Source organism: Rhinoraja longicauda, chromosome 18 (genome assembly GCF_053455715.1).
Source record: "Rhinoraja longicauda isolate Sanriku21f chromosome 18, sRhiLon1.1, whole genome shotgun sequence".
In the NCBI taxonomy this organism is placed as follows: Eukaryota; Metazoa; Chordata; class Chondrichthyes; order Rajiformes; family Arhynchobatidae; genus Rhinoraja; species Rhinoraja longicauda.
Genome location: NC_135970.1, coordinates 20,490,298 through 20,514,701, shown reverse-complemented (window position 1 = coordinate 20,514,701; position 24,404 = coordinate 20,490,298). Strand labels below are relative to the sequence as shown.

General features: G+C 45.3%; 1 protein-coding gene across 1 annotated transcript in view; it reads right to left on the bottom strand.

The window, feature by feature from the left end:
* The window catches only part of LOC144602164 (uncharacterized), a 145,332-nt gene that overhangs the window by 79,877 nt on the left and 41,051 nt on the right, over window positions 1-24,404 (bottom strand). The window contains exons 20-21 of the mRNA XM_078414901.1: window positions 18,946-19,048; window positions 15,700-15,761 (exon numbers count right to left, since the gene is read on the bottom strand). Coding sequence (XP_078271027.1) covers window positions 15,700-15,761; window positions 18,946-19,048 — 165 coding nt within the window. The remainder of the gene's footprint in view (window positions 1-15,699; window positions 15,762-18,945; window positions 19,049-24,404) is intronic.

Sequence of the window (24,404 nt, the reverse complement as noted above, 5' to 3'; positions counted from 1 at the left end):
CATCCATCACAGTGAGTCTCCTCCAGTCCCTCCTCACTGTGATGGAAGGCCAAAATGTCTTTTTCTCTTCCCTGCCGTCTTGTCCCGCGGTCAGGCTGTTGGATTTGCCACGTCGGGGCGGTCGGGGCTCCCGATATTGAAGCCCCCGCTGGGCGGTGAAAGGTCAACGGCCTATTTCAGGCCGCGCACCTCCTATTTACACCTCCCCAGACAGATCAGCTGCCATTAACGCGCCTTCACTCCCATCATTCAGCCAGCACTATCACCACTGTGTAGGAAAGAACGGCATATGCTTGTTTAAATCGAAGGTAGACACAAAATGCTGGAGTAACTCAGCGGGACAGGCTGGGACCCATCCCTTCTCTCCAGACACTCTGCCTGTCCCGTTGAGTTGCCCCAGCATTTTGTGTCTACTGTGTCATTCAGTCCCGATCGACCTCCAACATTTCAGGGACATTCCCTGAATCACTCATTATCACCTTCCCCACAGCCAACAATGAACCATTGTGGGCTCCACCTTTCCTTCATCATTGTTGCTTCTTGCATATCTTTCATTCATTTGTTCTATGTACCGTCTATATCTCTCATTTCCCTCTCCCCTGACTCCCCAGTCTGAAGAAAGGTCTCGTCCCAAAAAAGTCACCTATTTCTTTTCTCCGGAGATGCTGCCTGACCCGTTGAGTTACTCCAGCTTCTTGTGTCGATCTTTCGGGACATTCCCTTTGTCACGTCACCTCCCCCCTTCCTCTGCAGCTGAAAACCTGTTTAATCTCTCATCTTTTCCAGTTCTCACGGAAGACCAAACAATGACTATGGATGCATTGACTCTGTTTCTTTCTCCTCTGATATCAGCAACACTCAGATCCCCAAAAATGAACAAATAAATAATCTAGTGTTAAAAATCTCTCGATGGGTTAGGAATTCGAAGTCAAGGGCAGACTTCTTGATGAGTAACTTACCCACTGGGCTATCATTCCCAGTTCTATTGAAGGCTCTCCCAGTTCATAGCTCTGTTCCTGTGCACAAGTAGAAACATTTTCTCTACATCTACCGCATCAAATCCATTTTTATTATTTAAACTTCACCTAAAGAGCCCCAGCCTGTTCAATTCTTCTTGATGGGTTCATCCTTTCGATTCTAGATCTTGTTTGCACCTTCCCAGGATATTTATAGAATCATGGAGCTGTACAGTACAAAAACAGGCCCTTCGGCCCATCTTGTTCATGCTGACCAAGTTGGCATACTGTTTACCTGCATTTGGCCCACAGCCCTCTAAACCCTTCCTATCCATATTTCTGTCCAAATGTCTTTTAAAAGCTGTAATTGTATCCACTTCTATAGCTTCCGCTGGCAGCTCATTCCTGAGATGGACTACAATCTGAGTGAAAAAGTTGCACCTGCGGTCCTTCTTAAATCTCTTCCCTCTCATCTTAAGTCTACGCCCTCAAGTTTTTAAACCCTCTACCCTGGGGGAAAAAACATTGAGCATCCATTTTATCCGTGCTCCTCATGATCTTGTGCACCTCAGTCTGGAGACCAAATCAATCACCATTCTCCAACTGCTGTTTAACACAACTTCTTTCTTCCTCACCTCTATCCTAGTGACGATGGTATTTAATTATCGGTCAGCCGCAGTGAATGCAATGTCCAGACACTCGATGAAGAGAAGGAAAGTTCAGGAGCAATGCTTTGAAGCACAGTAATACTGCGAGATGGAGGGTTTTTGGTCATTAGTTCGAAATGGGAGCTCTCAACATGCTCCTCATTGACTGAGGACTACGACAAATGGTCAGTATTAAATGATGGCCTTAATCCAAGCACACCTTGTCCATTTGTGAGACCTGGACGTGGCTGCAAGGTCCACATTCATTCCCCTCCGAATTAAGTCCCAGAGTTGCAGATCACACCTTCAACCCACCACGTCCATGTGGACCTTTTTGCCCATTGACACTAATCCCATATGCCCGCATTGAGACTGTGGTCTTCTAAGACTTTTATACACAGTAATTGTATCTGACTCGACCATTTCCTCTGGCAACACATTTAAGATATCAACGACTAACAGAGTAAAAAACGTACCCCTCACATCCCCTTTAAAACCCTCCACTCCCCTAAACCTGCATCCAGTTTGACACTGGCTGTCTACCCTGCTTATGTCTCTCCTACTCTCATGTATTCCGATCAGATCACCCCTCAGCCTCCCTCACTCCGGGGTAAACACGCCCAGTCTCTCCAAGCTCTTCCCATTACTAAATTCCTCCACTCCAGGCAACATCCTGGGGAATCTCCACTGCGCACTTAACCGACTTTAAATTCCACAGCTGTCAGGGTGGGCTTAGTACTTGCCTCTGTAGCCTGGAGGCTTAAGCTCTGCACCACCACTGTGGTTTTCATGTGTCAACATTTAATGACATCCATCCTGTAACATCCATTATGTCTTTGTTTCTTGTCTTCTTTTCTCAGATTCCCATTCCTTAACATGTCATCTCTTTTCTCTCCTAATTGCCAAAGAACTATGCGGGGAGGAAATGAAGAAGTGAGTCTGAGGGGAGGGGGAGGACAGGGAAGGGACAACTAATTTCTTTATCCCCCAAGGGGAAGATCTCCACGCTCAAAGCACCGGGTCAAGACGTGACGCACTTGATTCCAACTCTGACAAGCAGTTGTGGGATTCAAACAGGACTCGTTGTTTTGGAACTGCAGAGAGCATTGTCCAGGGAGAAGGCAGCTTGATGTTCAAACGCAAACCTTTCCAAGGGAAGCGCAACAGTGCATGCTGTCCCACGTTTATTTTTAATTATTGCTTCTTCAAATTACTAGACCACTTTTTCAAGCAGCAAGAAAATACGTTTATGCACAATTATTACCAAACTGTGTTGTTGGGATTGTGGATCCGGTTTAACAAATTTAACTGAGCATGGCCTTGAATTTCAAAATTCCCATTCAATTACCTGCAGCTTTGCCCACTCCCACTCCCTAATGTCCTCGAGCCCTACAATGTACCCAGATCAAGCTGCAGTAATCATTTCATTGTTCTGTGGCCAGTACAAATGACAACTAAACACTCTTGACTCTTAATTCTTGATTGCCTGCTTCAAGTCCATCTGCAACATAATTTAGTCTGCTTATTTAATATGCCCATATCCCATATAATTGGTCAACATGGCGTCAATGAATGCATGCATTTTTTTCTTTATCCAAAATCATTATTGAATATAGTGAATATTTGGGACCCTAACAAAAACCATGTATAACACTCTTCAGCCAATGTCAAGTTGGGTCAATAATTTGTCTTTGGTGAGGTTTAAATTGAGGTTGCAACTATTTATGTGCAGTTCTGGTTGCCCAGCTGTAAGAATGGGTGTCATTAAATTGGAAAGGGTGCAGAAGTGGTTCACCAGGATGTTATCTTTGAATGTGGCTTTGAGTAATAGGTAGAGGTTGGATAGACAATAGACAATTCAATGTGATCATGGCTGATCACTCTCAATCAGTACCCCGTCCCTGCCCTCTCCCCATACCCCCTGACTCCGTTATCCTTAAGAGCTCTATCTAGTTCTCTCTTGAATGCATTCAGAGAATTGGCCTCCACTGCCTTCTGAGGCAGTGACTTCCACAGATTTACAACTCTCTGACTGAAAAAGTTTTTCCTCATCTCTATTCTTAAACTGTGGCCCCTGGTTCTGGACTCCCCCAGCATTGGGAACATGTTTCCTGCCTCTAACGTGTCCAACCCCTTAATAATCTTATATGTTTCGATAAGATCCCCTCTCATCCTTCTAAATTCCAGTGCATACAAGCCTAGCCGCTCCAATCTTTCACCATACGACAGTCCTGCCATTCCGGGAATTAACCTAGTAAACCTACACTGGATAGTCTGGAACTTTTTCGGTTGGAGCATAGCATGTCGAGGGATGACCTTTTTGAAGTGTACAAGATCATGAGAGCATTGATAAGCCCATTATTTTTCCCAGGGTAGAGGATACTAAAATTAGGGGGCATAGGCTTATGGTGAGAGATTTAAGAGGAGCCTAATGGGCAACTTTTTCACTCAGGAGAATGTGATGCCAGAAGAAGTTATAGAAGAAGATACAATTACGACTTTTAAAAGACATTTGGTCGAATATATAGATAGGAAGGGTTTAGAGGGACATAGACCAAATAGAGGCAAATGGGACTGGTCTAATAAGCCAATTTTGTCACTGTCAACAAAGTGGGCCAAACGGCATGTTTCCATTCCATTCTATGACTAGAATTTCCTGTGAAGAAATATATCATCCAGAAGATATATATATCAGACAGTTCCCTACCCACTCCTTCCGTTAACCTTTCTGAATACTCAATAGTTGTTGAGGATGAGGAATGCCTCATAAATCCATGCTTGCTCTCTCTGACAAACTGAACATTTTCAAGGTGTTCAGTCATTCTTTCCCTAATTATAGGCTTGTAATTTTCAGATATCAGATGTTAGGCAAATTCCTGTAATTCCATCTCTCATGTTTAGTACAGAGAGAAGAAAAATGTGGATTTTTTCTAATGTTCATGAATGAAGAAACAACTTTTGTTGGAACAACTTTTAGCTAGGGTCCTCCATTACGATCCATTTTGATTTGACTCTCATGAAGAAAGAACTCAAACCTGGGAATTAATGCTACTCAATGACACTTTATTTATTGCAGTGATTTGCTCTCATGGATTTTTATTTCGGCACTGCCTCTGACTCATAATACTTTTCTCGGAATGTCAGGCATCCTATCCTTATTCTCCACTGTAAATATTGATGCAAAGTAATCTTGGTTTAGTATCTATCTTTTTCTCAGCTTCATTTACAAGTCAGCTCAATCAGATTTCAAGGGGCCTATGTTGTTCCTCATCAGCCTCTCAGAGTAATGGTCATAGAGTTCCTCAGCATGGAAACAGGCTCTTCGGCCCACCATGTCCGTGTTGACCAAGTTGGCATACTGGGCTAGTCTCATTTGCCTGTATTTGGCCTGTAGCTCTCTCAACCCTTCCTATCCTAATATCTGTCCAAATGTCTTTTAAAAATTGTAATTGTGTTTCCATTGACTTTGATGTCACGTAAATTTCTTTCTCTTCTCCATTTTCCACATTTTTGCTGCCATTATTATTTTTGACGTTCTTTATATCTCCTTCCTGATAGGATTTGCACTCTTCTCTGAATTTTTGTGTATCAAAGTGTCCTACAGCTTGAAAACCGATCCTTCAGTCCAACTTGTCTATGCCAACCAAGATGCCCCATTTAAGCAAGTCCCATTTGCCTGCATTTGCGCAATATCCCCCGAAACCATTTCTATGGATGTACCAGTCTGAAGAAGGGTCTCGACCCAAAACGTCACCCATTCCTTCTCTCCAGAGATGCTGCCTTTCCTGCTGAGTTGCTCCAGCATTTTGGGACTACCTGTCCAAATATTTTTTGTTATTGTACAAGCCTCAATTACTCCTTCCTTCCTTCCTTCCTTCCTTCTCTCCTGAGATGCTGCCTGACCTGCTGAGTTACTCCAGCATTTTGTGAATAAATCGATTTGTACCAGCATCTGCAGTTATTTTCTTATACTCCTTCAGTGCTTTTCCTTTTATACTTTTCTTGTATCCCTTACCTCTTTAATTATCTATAAGTCCAGCCTCTGCCCCAGAAACATATAAACTAGCTTGATATCGAGCAAATTCTCTTTTGAACACCTCCAGCTGCTCTGATGTGGTTTTACCCATTAGTTAAGTTTTCTTAGTTAAGCTGAAAAGCTCTCACTGAAAGTAGCACAGAAGTACATAGAGCAGCACAGAAGCAGGCTCTTCGGCCTACCTTGTACATGCCTAACAAGTTGGCATACTGGGTTAAGTCCCATTTGCTTGCATTTCGCCCATAGGCCTCTAAACTCCTCCTATCCATTTATCTGTTCATAACTTGCTTTCTTTCTGTCCTGGTTACGTTTCTCTACCCACAGATGCTGCCTGACCAGCGTTTCCTAGCATTTTCTGTTTTTATTTCAGATTTCCAGAATCAGCCTGCTTTTAAAAAATTTTAGAATGTTTTTTTTAAATCTGGAGCACAGAAAACTGAGGGTGGCTTTATGGAGGTGTATTTAGTCAGAGCCAAGGACAAAGCCCATCCTGGAGCTGTTAAATTTAAATTCCATTTAGGTAGGATGGATGGTCACAGTCTTTTCGCCATGGTACGGGATTCTAAAATTAATGGGGAGAAATTTACATGGGACGTGAGGGGGCATCTTTTTCACACAGATGGTGGTGGGTATATGGAATGAGTGGTCAGAGCCAACTGTAGAGGGAAGTATAAATAAAACATCTAAAGAAAGTTTAGACAACTGATGATAGGAAAGACTGAGCGGGATATTGGCCAAATGTAAGTAAATAGGACAAGGTCAGGTCGACAATTTAGTTGGCATTAACGAGTTGGGTCAAAGGTCTGGAACTCTATGAATTTATGGTAAATCACTGTTTGATAAATGCTCACACACTGTTCGGCCACCAACTAAATCTGGTTAATTACCTTTTAGTAAATCCAATATGGATTACTCCCTTGTTAGTTCTGAGACATTCTGTTTTAGAAAACCACCCTAATTACCTTTCAAACATAAGATAACCTACTAACCCCACTCTATATGAATGATAAATCACCCTGCTTTTACAGATCTCTGTATTTATATATTCCACCGCATCACAGCAGCTGCTACAGGACTGGTACATGGCTTCCTCTAGAAGGCCAGCCCAGTGACACAGCTAATAGTGCCACTGCCACAGAGCACTGGAGACCCATTTTCAATCCTGATCTCAGATTGTGTGGCGTTTGCACGTTCTCCCTTTGACAGCTTGGGCTTCCCTCGGATGCTCAAGTTTCCTCCTACGTCCCAAATGTGTGCAGATTGGTAGGTAAATTGGAGCAAAAAACAAACTGCTGGAGGAACTCAGTGGGTCAGGCAGCATCTGTGGGAGGAAATGGATAGACCCTGCATCAGGACTGGGTGGGGAGGGGAGAGTGCCGGTATAAAGAGGTGAGAGGGAGGGGCAAAACAGGGACTGACAAGCAATAGGTGAGATGGTAGATTAATTGGCTACTGTAAATTGTCCCTTGTAAGTAGATGAATACATAGAAACATAGAAAATAGGTGCAGGAGGAGGCCATTCAGCCCTTCGAGCCAGCACTGCCATTCATAGTGATCATGGCTGATCGTCCCCAATCAATAATCCGTGTCTGCCTTCTCCCCATATCCCTTGATTCCACTAGCCCCTAGAGCTCTATCTAACTCTCTCTTAAATCCATCCAGTGATTTGGCCTCCACAGGGCGAATTAAAAATGGGATTAACGCAAGATCAGTGTAAATGAATGATAAATGGACAGCATAGACTTGATGAGTGAAGGGCCAGTGTCTGTGCTGCATCTCACTACAATTCAAATTACTTTCTACTACACAATTCCTCCATAAATCCCCCACAGACCTTGTAACCTGGTCCATTCCAGGCCTGACTACCATCCCACGGCACAATGATACCTACAGCATCACACTCTCCACAGTTAATTCTCACCTGTCATTCAGCTTATCCCTTGAATGCTTTCCCATTGTATCAGGAACACTGAATATTCCCAGACACCCTAGCCTATATCCCAAGGAACTGTCTAAGGAGATGGAAACAAGAGAACAGCAAAAGACTGGATTCATGTCCAGTAATTGTGCTTTAGGCACCGCAGATAAAGAGGGGAAAACACATTGCTCAGCAGGTCAGGTAGCATCTGTGGTAGGAATGGACAGACAACATTTCAGCTCAGGATCCTTCTTCAGTCAGTCTGCCTGTCCATTTCCCTCCACGGATGCTGCCTGTCCCGCTGTGGTCTTTCAGCCCTTTGTGTTTTGCACAAGATTCCAGCATCTGTAGTTTCTTGTGTCTGCAGATAAAGGCAAAACTGAAAGATGCAAAGTCATGAAACCAGAAGAGGGGAAATGGGAATTGTCTCTGTAAAACATCAGAGGGCAGAGTCAAGGATCAAAAGTGTTTCATTTCACATGCACTGGGAACAAAACAATGACATCCTTGCCTGTAAAGCTGCAGCAATTGTGAAGCACAGATTCTGAACGTTAATCCACTCTTTTCCCTTTCAGCTGTTCGGCAGTTCCTTGAGATTAAGGCTGATTTGTTTTCACTCTTGGGCGATAGGCAAAGAGTTGCACAGCACAGAAACGGGCTCTTCAGCTCACCTTGTCTGACTATGCTGACCAAGTTGTCATACTGGGCTAGTCCCATAGCCCTCTAAACCCTTCCTCTCCATATATCTGTCCGTGTGGGCAGGACCTTGGGGAGTATTCAGAAACAGAGGGACCTTGCACCACACGTTCAAGGACCCCTGAAAGAGGAAACATATGCTGATAAGATAGTTAAGAAGGCATCATGGATACTTGCCCTCAATGACCATGGTGACCGATATTAAAGTGTTGACGCCCCTCTTAAATCTCTCCCATCTCACCTTCAGCCCATGCCCTCTAGTCCTCTACCCTGGGATAAAGTGTGCGAGCGTTCAATTTATCCATGCCCCTTGTGATCTTGTACACCTCAATAAGGTTACCCCTCAAACAAAGCATGCGATTCAAGACTGGGGGCCAGGGTGTCAACCCCATAACATGGTCAACGGGCACAGCCGTACACTCCCCAATCCAATGGCCAGAGCCAACTTCACCTGTGGAAGCTGTGAGATGGTCTGCCTGCCAAGGATACGCCTAGTCAGCCACAGCAGGAAACGCAACCGCAGGTGAAACATCCCCCTCTCTACGTTGGGCAACATCATCTCTGGCAGATGGACGGATGCCATCAACTATCACAGTTGTTGTCCCGTAAACCATCTGCCTTTCCCAATCCTAACAGAGTTCAGGTGTCCCATTAATCATATCTGTCACTTATTGGTGCCAGCAATGCATGAAATGAAATTCCTCCTTCATACACCACTCCTTAGCTACATGGACACCATTAAAATCTGGTTATGTCCATGGACAGCATTATAATCCATTTATGTCCACACCAGTTCGCATGTAATAATACTGAGATTCAGCACCTTTAGGTTATAGAGTCAGAGAGTTATACAACAAGGAAACAGGCCCTTTAGTCCAGTTCGTCCGTGCTGACCAAGTTGTCTAACCCAGTCAGTGGTTGGTCCATATCCCTTCAAACCTATCCTGCCCATGTACCACTCCATGTATCTTTTAAATGTCATAATAAACTTCAACACCCAGTGATGCTCCCAGTGCAACACTGCAGGAGAGCACTCTCAGAGTGGATCGGGTAGTTGAAGCACACCCGAACTCCCTCTGCTCTCTAATGTAAACCCATCAGAAGTCCTCCTGATGTGCTGGGGTCAATATTTAATCCCTCGATCGACATCACTGAAACAGATTATCTAATTAAAGTTTATGGGATTGAACTGTGCACGGATTGTCCGTGGCTTACACTGTGAAAGCACTTCACAAGTTGTCAACTGCTTTGGGTAGTGCTCGGTCTGTGAAAGGCGCTACAGAAATGAAGGACTCTCTTCCTCTGCACTGAACTGGTAAGAGCAGAAGAAATCTGCCAACAAGGAAAGGAAGCGAAGGGTGAAGAAGGGTCTCGACCTGAAACCTCACCCATTCCTTCTCTCCAGAGATGCTGCCTGACCCGCTGAGTTACTCCAGCATTTTGTGTCAACATTTAATCTGCCAACAAGATGTTTACATGAAGATAAGCACTGAGTTGCTCCCGCAGTTCGATTATACAGAAGAGAATGGTACCTGTGGACCACTCACTCACTCACTCCAAGTGTTAATGTCAGTCAGCAACAGGCTGTACAAACTTCCATGCAGATCACAACATCACAACACACAGCTACCAAACTCTCTCTCTCTCTCTGCAGCTTAAACTACTGCATACAGTTAATTAATTGCGTCGGCAAGATGCTATCTTTAAAAGCTGCAGCTGCTTCAGCATTCCTCCGACTGATGTTTTCAAACTTCAGACAACGGTACTGTACCTTGTTCGGGGGTAAAAGCCACAAAAACGATTCTGTACACAGTCGGCAGGGTCCAAGTGCTCTGATCCAGTTATATGGATCCCCGAAACACAGACAGACTCAGGACGGACTGACGGGATAATTCCTGCTATTCTGAGCCCAGCCTCTCTCTCACTCTTGGGAGCTTTTACCATTTAAGGACAATGTTCCATCTGGTCCTGTTCACGCTCTCTCTCTCTCTCTCTCTCTCTCGCTCACTCTCTCACTCTCGCTCACTCTCTCACTCTCCCTCACACACAGACACACATACAGTCCCTCCATCTCCCTCCATCCCCTCCCCATCCCCTCCTTTCTCCCCCACATCATATTCTTCCTCTCTTTCCCTCTCTCTTGCACACAGTCCCTCTATCTCCCTCCCCATCCCCTCTATGGTCCCCCAAAATCACATTCTTCCCCATCTCCTCCCATTTCTCTCTGTGTCTCTCCTCTCTTTCAAATGTTTTCGAGATGCTACTCAATCTTTTTCACCCTTCCCCCTGCCTCTGGGCTGACCCAACAAAACTTTCTTAAGGAACTTTGTTAAACTTTGCATCTTTGAAGATAAATACTAAAGCATGAATGAGAATTCCCCCGTGTTGTGGAAGTAAAGGTTGCTGGATTGGATAACGTCAGCTTTACCGAGCAGTAGTACTGTAACAGGTGACCTCAAGCCCCCACTTCCCAAGTGCAGGACTGCAACATGGCTGCTGGCAAAATCATCGACCTCCCCTCCCCCCCCCCCCCCCCCCCCAACTCAGCCCTCCATTTGTCTGTACTCCCTCTGCTCCCAACTGATGTTGAGGTCAGTGACAACAGCTGGATCCAGGCTAACAGGAGCACTCACTCTACCTCAGGCACCCTGGAACATGCACACAAGGAGGGAGGGAAGGGCACTGACCCCTGTCCTCAGGATGTCCCAAGGTCTGTGGCGGACATCTGTCCGTGGTGGAGTTTCTGAGGAACAGTAATTGTTGGAGAGCAACCAATGGAGCACTGCACAGTTAGAGAGGCACAGCTAAAAGGCATACAAACGGGTTGCATCACCGCCAGTTTGGCAACTAGAACGCCAAGGAACGATGGAGACTACAGAGAGTGGAGGATACTGCATGGTCCATCACAGGTGCTGACCTCACCACCATTGGAGGCGTTGCCCAAATAGGCAACCAACATCATCAAAGATCCACACCACCCTGGCTACACTCTCACTCACTACTACCATCGGGAGGAAGGTGCAAGAGCCTGAAAACAGTGACTCCCAGGTTCAAGAACAGCTTCTTCCCAAGTTCCTGAACACTCCACATGAATAACCTTGGCAACTGTGATCGTCTATGGACTGTGTCTTTGATGGCATTACGGACTTCGGCTTGGCATTATTATGGTTACCTAGAATTGGAGTTGGTAATCAATCATACAATTGATTATTATATATTTATCTGTGTGTTATTGGGTTTTACGGGCCTGCAGCAAGTAAGAATCTCATTGTTCCATTGTTGGTATATATGACAATTAAACTCTCTTGGCTTTTGTCTGTAGAAATCAATCACGCACAAAAACAGGCCTCTCTGCCCATCTAGCCCATGAACATTGGCAAAGGCACTCAGTGCTCCCGGTCAATAGTTCCCCTGCTCCACTAGGTAGGTGCTCAGCCCAAGGAGTGTTCCTACCTCTGCCATCCCTTCCAGCAATGGCTTACACACCCAATCAACTGGTTCAGTGAAGATAGACACAAAATGCTGGCATAACTCAGCGGGACAGGCAGCATCTCTGGAGAGAAGGAATGGGTGACGTTTTGGGTCGAACCCTTCTTCATTCTGACCCGACCCGAAACGTCACCCATTCCTTCTCTCTAGAGATGCTGCCTGTCCCGCTGAGTTACTCCACGATTTGCGTCCATCTTCGGTGTAAACCAGCTTCTGCAGTTCCCTCCTGCACATGGCTCAGTGGGGAAGTTCCCTCCTGCACATGGCTCAGTGGGGAAGTTCCCTCCTGCACATGGCTCAGTGGGGAAGTTCCCTCCTACACATGGCTCAGTGGGGAAGTTCCCTCCTGCACATGGCTCAGTGGGGAAGCTTTCCTCAGCTCCCGTCAACCCTGCTAAACATTTATTGAAAACAGCCTCACAGCACAGTCCTCTCACCCACAGACTCAGTCCCCACCTGACAAATCCACGCTGACCGCCCCTCTCCAAATACCCCTTTCTGGCACCCACAGAACTCCTTCTGAAAATTTGTCTCATTCCTAACAGTTGTCAGCTTCCTTTGATTGATTGAAAGATACAGCAGACAAACAGTCCCTTCGGATCACCGAGTCCAGCCGACCACCGATCTCCCGTGCAAACTAGCTGTTTATCCCACTTTCGCATCCATTCCCTACACACACTAGGGGCAATTTACAGAGGCTAATTAACCAGCAGATCCACAGGTTTTGCCATGCGTTTGGGACGGAAGCGGAGCACGCAGAGGAAATGCACGGCATCACAGGGAGAATGTGCAAACTCCACACAGACAGCACCCAAGGTCAGGATTGAACATGAGTTTCTGGCACTGTGAGGCAGCAGCTCTACCAGCTGCACCACTGTGCCGCCTGTCATATGTTGAAAGACTGGAGCGACTAGGCTTGTACACACTGGAATTTAGAAGGATGAGAGGGGATCTTATCGAAACGTATAAAATTATTAAGGGGTTGGACACGTTAGAGGCAGGAAACATGTTCCCAATGTTGGGGGAGTCCAGAACAAGGGGCCACAGTTTAAGAATAAGGGGTAGGCCATTTAGAATGGAGATGAGGAAAAACCTTTTCAGTCAGAGAGTTGTGAATCTGTGGAATTCTCTGCCTCAGAAGGCAGTGGAGGCCAATTCTCCGAATGCATTCAAGAGAGAGCTAGATAGAGCTCTTAAGGATAGCGGAGTCAGGGGGTATGGGGAGAAGGCAGGAACGGGGTATTGATAGAGAATGATCAGCCATGATCACATTGAATGGTGGCGCTGGCTCGAAGGGCCGATTGGCCTACTCCTGCACCTATTGTCTATTGTCTCCGGCAGCTTATTCCAGGTATGGACTACCCTCTGTTTCTGTGCTGTACTGTTCCACCATGCAACTAGATCACAGCTCCCGATCGCTGGTTCTCTTGCCCACCCAACAACCATGCCCCCTGTGATTCTCTCGGTCCAAAGATCGATGGATCTGTGCGCGAGCCACAGTACCACACAGCTCATTATCCCACTGACACGTCAAAGGCTGTTTTACTTTCGGTATCTGACTATATTTAGATTATACTGTGTAAATTATTTATATTTCACAAGCTGTCAGACGATTGATAGGAGGCTGTGGTTTAGAATGGCAAATGATATGGAGTGGGAAATGACAGAGTCCTATGTACCTACAACCTGAGGACAAGGAAATGGACACAGACTGATGATGGATAGGCTCAGGCCTCATTCTTTGGAGCGTTGGAGGCTGAGGGGTGATCTTATGAAGTGTATGAGATTGTGAATGCTCCCAGTCTTTTTCCCAGAGTAGAGAATTCTAAAACTACAAGACATAGGCTTCAGGTGAGAGGGGATATATTTAAGAGGGACCTCAGGGGTAATATATTTACTCAGAGGGTAGTTTGTATCTAGAATATGCTGTCAGAGGAAGCAGAGAAGCAGATACAATTACGACTTTAAAAGATATTTGGACACATATATTTACAGGAAAGGTTTAGAGGGATAGGGGCAGAATGCAGGCAAATGGGACTAACTCAATATGAGAACTTGGTCGGCATGAACAAGGTAAGCCGAAGGGGTGCCTCCATGCTGACAGCTCTATAACACTATTACTGACCAAAATACACAAGGATCCCTCTCCCTCAAACCAGACTGGAATAGGTTTATGTATTGTGGAATCTGTCACGATGTATCAGATGACTTTATAAAAAGGACAATCAAAATGTAACTAAAATCTTGCAAGATGCCGCGAGACAGAGACAGACAGTGTGAGACAGAGAGAGACAGAGAGAGGTGGAGAGAGGCGGAGGGAGGCGGAGAGAGGCAGAGAGAGAAAGTTAACAGCCAACGCAAAGTGGCACCGGGTAACCGTTTCATACAATGTTTAGAAACGTCACAGACACAAAGCCGTTAATCACATCACACGTAAACAATATTGCCTTGCCTTTGCAGTGCAGCAGCCAGAAAGTTGTGTGAACATTCTAACCAAAGATACTAGAGGAGCCAGATGAACCACTCCGTCAAAATCGCCTATACTGAAGTGCCGAGTGACAATAAAGTTTTGTTATGTTATGTTATGTTAGTACGCGACGGAGCGTAACGTCCGCCATTTTAGTAAGCAAAACCCGCCGTTCGCTTTGCCTCTCGTAGTGTAATCAGTGTTGTGGGGAACAGTATGTGTGATGATACCATTAAAATGCAGAATATATCTCATCTATCAATTCACAGATTTTTGTTATTTTTCTTTTAAAATGTTTCTGCAAGTTTCTGCCTACCAAAATGGCGCCATGACATACTACGGTCATTACGATCGAGTGGTCTATCTTTTTCTATCTGCTCTATTATCTTTGATTCTAACGCATACCTCTGTCCTCTGCAGAGAACAAGCTACATAGAAAGTGTAGCTAAAAAAAGTGCTAGGGCCATAACAAGGCAGATTGGGAGATCGGGAATTCATCCTTAGTTTACAAGAAGTCTGTTCAGTAGTCTAATAACAGTGGGGACAAAGCTGGTGGTAAGTGTTTTGAAGCTTTTATACCTTCGGCCCGATGGGAGAGAGGAGATGAGTGAATGATGTGGGTGTGAGGGATGCTCAATTATTTGACTGTTTTGTTGCAGTGCGAAGTGTAGGTGGAGTCGATGGTGGGGAAGCTGGTTTACGTGATGGACTGGGCTACATCCACAACTCTGCAATTTCTTGCGGTCTTAGGCAGAGTAGTTTCCAAACCAAACTGTGATACAGCCCAATTGGATGCTAGAGGTTAGTAAGAGTCATTGGAGACATGCCACATGCCTCAGTATTCCGAGGAAGGATAGGTGTTGCTGTGTTTCTTGACTGTAGGATCAATGTAATTAATTTTTCATCAGTTCATAAGTGATGGGAGCAGAATTAGGCCATTCGGCCCATCAAGTCTGCTCCGTCATTCAATCATGGCAGATCTATCTTTCCCTCTTAACCCCATTCTCCTGCCTTCTCCACATAACCCCTGACACCCATTCTAACCAATAATCTATCGATCTCTGCCTCAAAAATATCCATTGACGGCCTCCAGAGCCTTCTGTGATACTTCTGTCATACTGCTTTTGGTGATACTGCAATCGAGTTCTGGACAGTAAGGGGATCAGGCAGGAATATGCAAAGGCACGGTCAGCCATGGCTTCATGCAACAGTGGAGCAGGTTCAAGATGCCACAGAGCCTACTCTTGCTCCTAGTTCCTGTCCTTAACAAGATGGTTTTATCAAAGCTAATAAGTTTTATCAAAGCTAAAGTCAATATGGTACATCTTACAGAGTGTAATTTGGACACTTCCCTTTAATTGCGAAGCTGTCTTTCGCCAATAGCCCATTCACTTCTCTGCTCCTGGATTCAATACATTGAACAGCACATTCCAATCTGCATGGCAAGTACTTCTCTAAACTGGAGCAACTTATACGTGAAGTATCCATACCCTGTTGGCGCTGTTGTCGTCGGCTTCATCTGCTGCCTCCCACGGTGGCTGGGCTGCTCCCTCTGCATGAACCAAATTCTACATTAGCAGCTCACATGGCGCCAGCTTTGCTCCCGAATAAGATTAACCGTTCAGTCCGTGAAGCCGCCTTTCAAAGCCTGCACCAGGGCTGCCGTATGAGGCATCTGAAGATGGTGACGCATTTGGGGGAGAAGAGGAGTCGAGGAATGTGGCGGCTGCGAGAGACACTTGAACCGCTACAATATTCCTCATCGTTTGTGACCAGTGCCTTATATAAACCACAGCTACAATCACCAGGCAACTGTGTAGAGCCAATCAAAGGGATGCTAATTAACGATGGTACCTCTTTTGGTAATGATAATCATCCGATAGATTTTCACGACTCAGAGTCCAGTTTCTTTATACTTATAGGGAATATTATTCAGAAGTACGTCATCTGCTTTGATCCCTTTTTAAAAGGCTCTTGGTTAATATTTGCGAACAAAAGCTCTGTTTGATATGCGCTATTTCCCTGTTTAACCAGTTTGCTTTTTGATGTCTAGTTTCACCAATAATGAAGCCACCTCTCAGACTCCAAGCCATTCTGAGAAAGTGTTCCAAGCTCCCACTACCCTGGGTGAGAAATGCTTCCTAACATCACCCCTGGTATGGCTGCAATGCTAAAGCTGTTCAGGGACACAAGAAACGGCAGGTGCTGGAATCTTGAGGATTCTGCAAAGTGCTGGAGGAACTCAGTGGGTCAGACAGCATCTGTAGAGGGAATGAACGGAACACATTGAGACCCTTCTTCAGATGATTGGAGTGGTGGGGGTTTGGGGGGGGAGGCCCGGAAAAGGGGTTTATTTTTAGTTGAGTGTTAGTTGAGGCAAACCGACTGGGTTCCTTGTTCAAGGAAGAACTGTAGGGCTCTGAGGCTTTCTGGGTGGTGAATGGAGCTGTAAAGGGACTGGACTTCCATGGTAGAGATGTGGCGATGGGACCCGAGGAATTGGAAGTCATTGAAATGGTGACATGCTCTTTTCCAGCATTCTCCCCATTACTCCAATCGTTCTGAAGAAAGGTCCTGACCCAAAATGTCATCTGTCTATTTCCCTCCACAGATGCTGCCTGTCCCTCCGGGTTCCTCCAGAACTTTGCTTTTATAAAAGCTACTACCAGCTGGAGTTACTACAAAGTGCCCTCTAGTTTTAGATTTCTCTACCCTGGGAAAGAGATTGTAAGCATTCACTTTGTCTAAACCCCTCATGATCTTGTGCCTCAATAAGGTCACCCCCTCAACCTCCTTCCTCCAAAGGTGGGACTGAATTTCTGCAGGAAAAGGTAACAAGGTATTGATGAGGGCAATACAGTTGATGCAGCCCACATGGGCATCAGTGAAACAGCTGACAAAATCCCACACGGGAGACTGATCTAACAGTTGGAGCCCACGGGGCAAGGTGGCAAACTGGATCCAAAACTGGAGACAGAGAGTACTGTTTGGAAGTTGTTTTGTGATCAGAATCCTGGGAACAGTGGTATTCTACAGAGATCAATGCTGGGACTATTCATGTTTGTTGAAAAGAGTAACGATTTTTTACGTGAATGTAGAAGCTCTGATGAGCAAGACGACATGAAGTTGTTGACGGTGAGTCTCTGGCTGCAGTAAGATATTGATTAGTTGGGAAGATGGGCAGAACATTTGTAGATGGAAACTTTATCCTAAAAATTGTGAGGTTTTACATTTTTGGAAGAATTAAGTGTCATAGAGTCAAAGAGCCGTCCAGCACGGAAACAGGTCTATTGGCATATTTGGCTAGTCCCCTTTTCCTGCTTTTGGCCATTGCATCTGAATCCTTCCAATACGTATATCTGTTCCAATGTGGGTAGGAACTTAGGGAATATTGAGAGGGACATCGGCCTACATGTTCACGGATCTCTGAGAGTGGAACCACAGGTTGATGACATGGCTAAGAAAACATCGAAAATATCGCCCAGATTTACCGGGGCACCAAATATAACATAGAAACATAGAAAATAGGTGCAGGAGTAGGCCATTCGGCCCTTCGAGCCTGCACCGCCATTCAATATGATCATGGCTGATCATCCAACTCAGTATCCCGTACCTGCCTTCTCTCCATACCCCCTGATCCCTTTAGCCACAAGGGCCACATCTAACTCCCTCTTAAATATAGCCAATGAACTGGCCTCAACTACCTTCTGTGGCAGAGAATTCCACAGACTCACCACTCTGTGTGAAAAAAAACTTTCTCATCTCGGTCCTAAAAGACTTCCCCCTTATCCTTAAACTGTGTCCCCCTTGTTCTGGACTTCCCCAACATCGGGAACAATCTTCCTGCATCTAGCCTGTCCAACCCCTTAAGAATTGTGTAAGTTTCTATAACATACTCTGTATCTTATGCTCCATAAGATAAGAGCTCTGAGGTCAAGGTATAGCTTTATAAATCATTAGTTATGTTACTGCAGGGGTACCGCATGTAGTCTGGTTGGCACACTATGGTAAGGACGTGATTGTACTGAGAGGGTGCAGTGGAGATTCAGTAGGCCTGGCCTAGGATGGAGCAGTTCAGTATTGAGGAGAGGCTGGATATGTTGGGCTTGTTTCTCTTGGAGAACGCCAGGGCGAACTAGATGTAGAAGTAACAGTCTACAGGTTGTACTCAAGATCTTAGTGTGCTTAAACCAATGACCTTTTGACACAGGGCTGAATCATGGGGTTTGTGTGGCCTACATCACATTACTAATGACAAAACTGACAATAATCAACAAGGAGAGAAAGTTATGCTTGTAAAATAGATTTGTTCATACTTAGGCGACACAATAGACTGCAGTGCCAGAACTGCAGGTGTTTGGCACAGACATTGTGGGCCGAAGGGTCTGTTGCTGTGCTATGTTGAATCTGGGTCAAAAAAACAAACTCCTGGAGGCACTCAGCAGGTCAAGCAGCATCTGTGGAGGCAGAGGGATGGTTGGCATTTTGGGTTGAGATTGCTGCCTGACTTGCTGAGTTCCTCCAGCAGTTCATTATCTGTTCACACTTACAGCTCCTACTGTCATCCATTCCGACTGACCAACTACAATTGGAACCCTGAGCTCCCTGGTGACATGACAGGATGTGAGACTGCCACAAGTAATATTCTAATGCAGAAGCACAGGGAAGAGGAGCAGGACAGTAGGACCTCAGAAACCTGGGGTTTAGCGGGGCTTTGTCAGTCCTGAAGTCCTTACCGTTAGCAACATTCTTCTCAGAGCCTGGACAAGATTGGAGCTCTCCAACAAACATCTTGGTGCTGTGGCTAGTGCTGGATCCAGAGGGGTTGGTTCCCATTGCCTAGACCATAGCAAAGATAATTAGAGTTTACAACATGTTAGATTCACGGAGCTGCACAGCACAGCAACAGACCCTTCAGCCCACCTTGTCCACCTTGTACAGGACCTTGGTGAGACCGCACCTGGAGTATTGTGTACAGTTTTGGTCTCCTAATCTGAGGAAAGACATTCTAGCCTTAGAGGGAGTACAGAGAAGGTTCACCAGATTGATCCCTGGGATGGCAGGACTTTCATATGAAGAAAGACTGGATAGACTAGACTTATACTCGCTGGAATTTAGAAGACTGAGGGGGGATCTTATTGAAACATATAAAATTCTTAAGGGGTTGGAGAGGCTAGATGCGGGAAGATTGTTCCCGATGTTGGGGAAGTCCAGAACCAGGGGTCACAGTTTAAGGATAAGGGGGAAGTCTTTTAGGACCGAGATGAGAAAACATTTCTTCACACAGAGAGTGGTGAGTCTGTGGAATTCTCTGCCACAGAAGGTAGTTGAGGCCAGTTCATTGGCTATATTTAAGAGGGAGTTAGATGTGGCCCTTGTGGCTAAAGGGATCAGGGGGTATGGAGAGAAGGCAGGTACAGGTTACTGAGCTGGATGATCAGCCATGATCATATTGAATGGCGGTGCAGGCTCGAAGGGCCGAATGGCCTACTCCTGCACCTATTTTCTATGTTTCTATGCCAACCAAGTTGTTATTGTAGACTGTGCCTGTATTAGGCTCATATCCTTCTAAACCCTTCCTATCCATATATCTCTCCAAATATCTTTCAAAATTCAGAATCGTATCTACTTCTACAACTTCCTCAGGCAGTGCATTCCAGATATGGACTACCCTCTGAGTGAAAATGTTCCCCCTGTGGTCCTTCTTAAATGCGGGTTCATCTATGCAACAGTTCATTTATTCTTTGTCGAGAGGTAGAGCACTTGGACAGGCCGTATAAATCCATTAAACCAACAATCATAAAGTAGCCTCCTTACTTCCTGTAATTTCCTCCTCCTTCCACTCCAAATAACGTACTCATAAATTCAGAATGATAAAATTAAGAACGTCATAAATCAAAAGCCAGCAAAATAACCAGAGACCCATAGATTTAGGGAAAGAATCCTGAATGAATTGTATGGAAAAAAAAGTTCCGACCTGAAACATTGACAGTCCATTCCCTCCATAGATTTTGCTTGCTCCACTGAGTTACTCCAGCAACTTTAAAAGAAAAGTCAAAATACTCTAATTGTGTTAAAAAAAACTCCACCATTTTTTTTCAGTAACTTGAAGTTCTAATTCAAATAAAATTTAAGTAGAATTAAAATGATTGAAAGGCATGTATTTCATAATAGTAAACTGAACTCTTATTTTGAGAATCAAATGATAATTAACTTTATTATGGGAAGACAGTGGCCTTTTCTTAACGACCTTACACTTAACTTGCTGTCCAGGGCTTTGACCACGAGCTGAAACCAGGCCCTCATAAATCGCTGCAGGAAGGCAGTAATATTTAGTCTGATAAAATAAGGAAAGTCTGTTCTTCTCAGCCATTCACTGCTCTTCTTTGTTGTTTTTATTCCAAATGATCCTTTTGTTTAAATGCTGTATTATTTGGATCCTGTTAATTACATTGGTATTAGAATCAGTCACTAAATGATTTATTCAAAAAGGCAAGACACACGCCACCCTGGTCCCTACACTCTCATCTCACTACTACCATCGGGAAGAAGGTATAAGAGCCTGCAAACCGTGCCCACCAGGTTAATTGGCTTCGGTAAAATTGTAAATTGTTCTTAGTGTGTAGGATAGTGATAGTGTATGGGGTGATCACTGGTCAATGCGGACCCAGTGGGCTGAAAGGCCTGTTTCTGTGCTGTATCTCTAAAGTCTAAAGTCTACGAGTCTAAAGGTTCTTCCCAGCAACCATCAGACTCTTGAACTCTGCACAACCATAACTTCAGCAACAATGATGTCCCATGGACTGTGACCTCAGTCGCACTATGGACCGGTTTTGCACAGTTATGATTATCTAATATTATGGTTATTACAGTTGTACAGGGCCCTAGTGAGACCGCACCTGGAGTACTGTGTGCAGTTTTGGTCTCCAAATTTGAGGAAGGATATTCTTGCTACTGAGGGCATGCAGCTTAGGTTTACTAGGTTAATTCCCGGAATGGTGGGACTGTCATATGTTGAAAGACTGGAACGACTAGGCTTGTATACACTGGAATTTAGAAGGATGAGAGGGGATCTTATCGAAACATATAAGATTATTAAGGGGTTGGACACGTTAGAGGCAGGAAACATGTTCCTAATGTTGGGGGAGTCCAGAACCAGGGGCCACAGTTTAAGAATAAGGGGTAGGCCATTTAGAATGGAGATGAGGAAAAACCTTTTCAGTCTGAGAGTTGCAAATCTGTGGAATTCTCTGCCTCAAAAGGCAGTGGAGGCCAGTTCTCTGAATGCATTCAAGAGAGAGCTAGATAGAGCTCTTAAGGATAGCGGAGTCAGGGGGTATGGGGAGAAGGCAGGGACGGGGTACTGATTGAGAATGATCAGCCATGATCACATTGAATGGTGGTGGTAGCTCGAAGGGCCGAATGGCCTCCTCCTGCACCTATTGTCTATTGTCTATTGTCTACTTCAGTGCATTATTGATTATTGTATATTGAACTCTGTGTTGTTGCATTTTACACTGCAGCAAGTAAGAATTTAATTGTTCCATTGCCAGTCGATATGACAATTAAACACTCGTCATCTTACCCACTCCCCTCATACGAACCTTCCACCCCACTGTCCTTCACTTTCAACAGATCATCTTGAAAATTTGCGCCAACACCAACAAGCTACCACCAACAGGCACGTCATTTCCTCCCATTTCAGCATTTTAAAGGGATTGTTCCTATACTGGATCTTTAGCCAACAATTCCCCTCTTTACAACGCTTTCCTCTGCAACTGAAGGAGATCCTTTCACCTTATCCTTTCCCATCACTAAGGGAACCAAACTGTCCTTCTAGGTGAAGCAGTGACTTACTTGTACAGCAATGATTCACATGTCCGTACATGTATAGTTGTGTATCCTTGGAGTGCAGTAGCCTAGAGAGTGATCTGATAGAGGTGTATACAATCACGAGGGAATAGGTTGGGTGATAGGGGTATCAAAAACTAGAGGGCATAGGTATAAGATGAGAGTGGAAAGATTTAATAGGAGCCTGAAGGGCAACCTTTTCACACTGACGGTGGTGGGTATCTGGAACGAGCTGACAGAGGAAGTGGTTGAGGCAGGTACAATAACAACACTTAAAAGACACTTGGACAGGCACATGGATAGGAAAGGCTGAGAGAAATATGGGCCTGGCAAGAGCAAATAGGACTAGCTTAGATGAGGTATCTTGGTGGGCATGGAGGAGTTGGGCCAAAGAGCCAGTTTCTGTACTGAGTGACTTAATAACTCTGTGAGTGTATGCGTCTGGGTGGGGGAAATCGTACCCTGACAAGCTTCCTGGAGCCCAACCCAGGCAGCTATTTGTGTTCTAGCCACAGAAGCAGATCTACAATCACATATTTCAATTGCTCCACACATTAAAATCTATCTATACACTGTAAATGGCTCAATTGTAATCATGTATTGTCTTTCCGCTGACTGGTTAGCACGCGACAAAAGCTTTTTACTGTACCTCGGTACACGTAACAGTAAACTAAACTGAACTCCTCCCTCCGTTCCTCACTGCATCCATCCACTCCTTCCTCCCTCCTGTGTTTATTCAGCTTTCTCACAAATTAAACATTGTTCTTCCCCTCACCAAACCCCGTGGGAATGTGTTCCACAATTCTCACCACACTCTGGGGAGAACAGATTCTCCTGAATTCCCTGCCTGATTTCCTTACATCCATGACCTCCAGTCAGCTCCTCACGGCCAGTGGAAACTCTCCATCTGTCTCTGTTCCACCAAACCTTTCACAAGATTAACAAGCCTGTATGCAGTCAGCCCTCATTTGTTCTGTTCACAGAGGCCCGGCCCAGTGAGGCTTGTCAGTAATTAAATCCTAACAGCGTGTTGCAAAGTTGTCATCTCCAACAGTGGAGAGTCCCAGATTACGATTACTGGAAGGTACTGCCATTAGTTTGAGCTCAGAGGAATCTAGTGGCTGGTCACCATGGGCTCTGATGTACACAGGGCAAGCTGCTGTGAATTGTTTGTGCAGCACAGCCTCATAGAACAATTTTTCAATGGGCAAGGGTCACAGCTGGAAGCTGACAAATTTGGAGTGTTCTCCGAAACGACTGCCGTTCTTCTCAGTTTAGCCTCTTGTTTCATTTTCATTCCAATAAATCATCATAATGTAATGCTCAAAATGTCTTCATGTATATTTCAATGGTTCAATAGCTCTTTATTGTCACGTATGCACTGCACAGTGAAATTCCTTTTGCATAGCTCAAGCTTGGAAGATTCGCATCTTTTGGCGCCATTTGCAAAAAGTCGAAAGGCTGGTTCACGAGCACGATGTACTGGAGCGGCTCCCGATCCAGGTAAGCCCCAGGCTGCTGCAGGGCCTCCTCCGTCACCCTCGACCGGCTCGGCCCACGAACCGACGTCCCTCTCCTCACCTGACCGATTCTGTGTCCTGCGGGGGAGGGGGGGGAGTGCTCCTGCAGCCGGCCTTGCAGGTGCTGTTGGCAGTACCCCGGTCCCAGCAGCAGCTTCCTCCTCCTCCACTCTCCAGTCTTCAGGGCCAAGCTCGGCAGCTTCCGAGCTTCCTCCCTCCAGGCAGCGGCCCCACCGGGTCCTTCTTCATTCGGCGCTGCAGCGTATCTTGGGAGCCTTCTGCCGCAGCATATCACAGGAGACTGTGTGCACCGAGCCTTTTCCCCAAGGAGATACGTGTGCTCGGAGCAGGAGCAGCACCAACCCTCCTTCTGGTTCTGCTTGACAGCACAGGGCCTCTACTCACTGGAGTTTAGAAGCTTGAGGGGGGGTCATTGAAATTTACAGAATAATGAAAGGCATAGATAGAGTGGATGTGGAAAGGATGTTTCCACTGGTGGGAGAGACGAGGAGCAGAGGTAAAAGCCACAGAATTAAAGGGTGTTCTTTTAGAAAGAATGTGAAGAGGAGCTTCTTTAGTCAGACGGTAGTTAATCTGTGGAACTCATTGCCACAGAGGGCTGTGGAGACCAAGTCAGTGGATATTTTTAAGGCAAAAACAAATTCTTGATTAGAACGGGCGTCAAGGGTTATGGGGAGAAGGCAGGAAAATGGGATAAGGAGGCAAAGATCAGCCATGATTGAATGGCGGAGTAGACTCGATGGGCCAAATGGCCTAATTCCACTATAATTTGTGAACTTGTGTTTCTGGTGTATTTAATATCA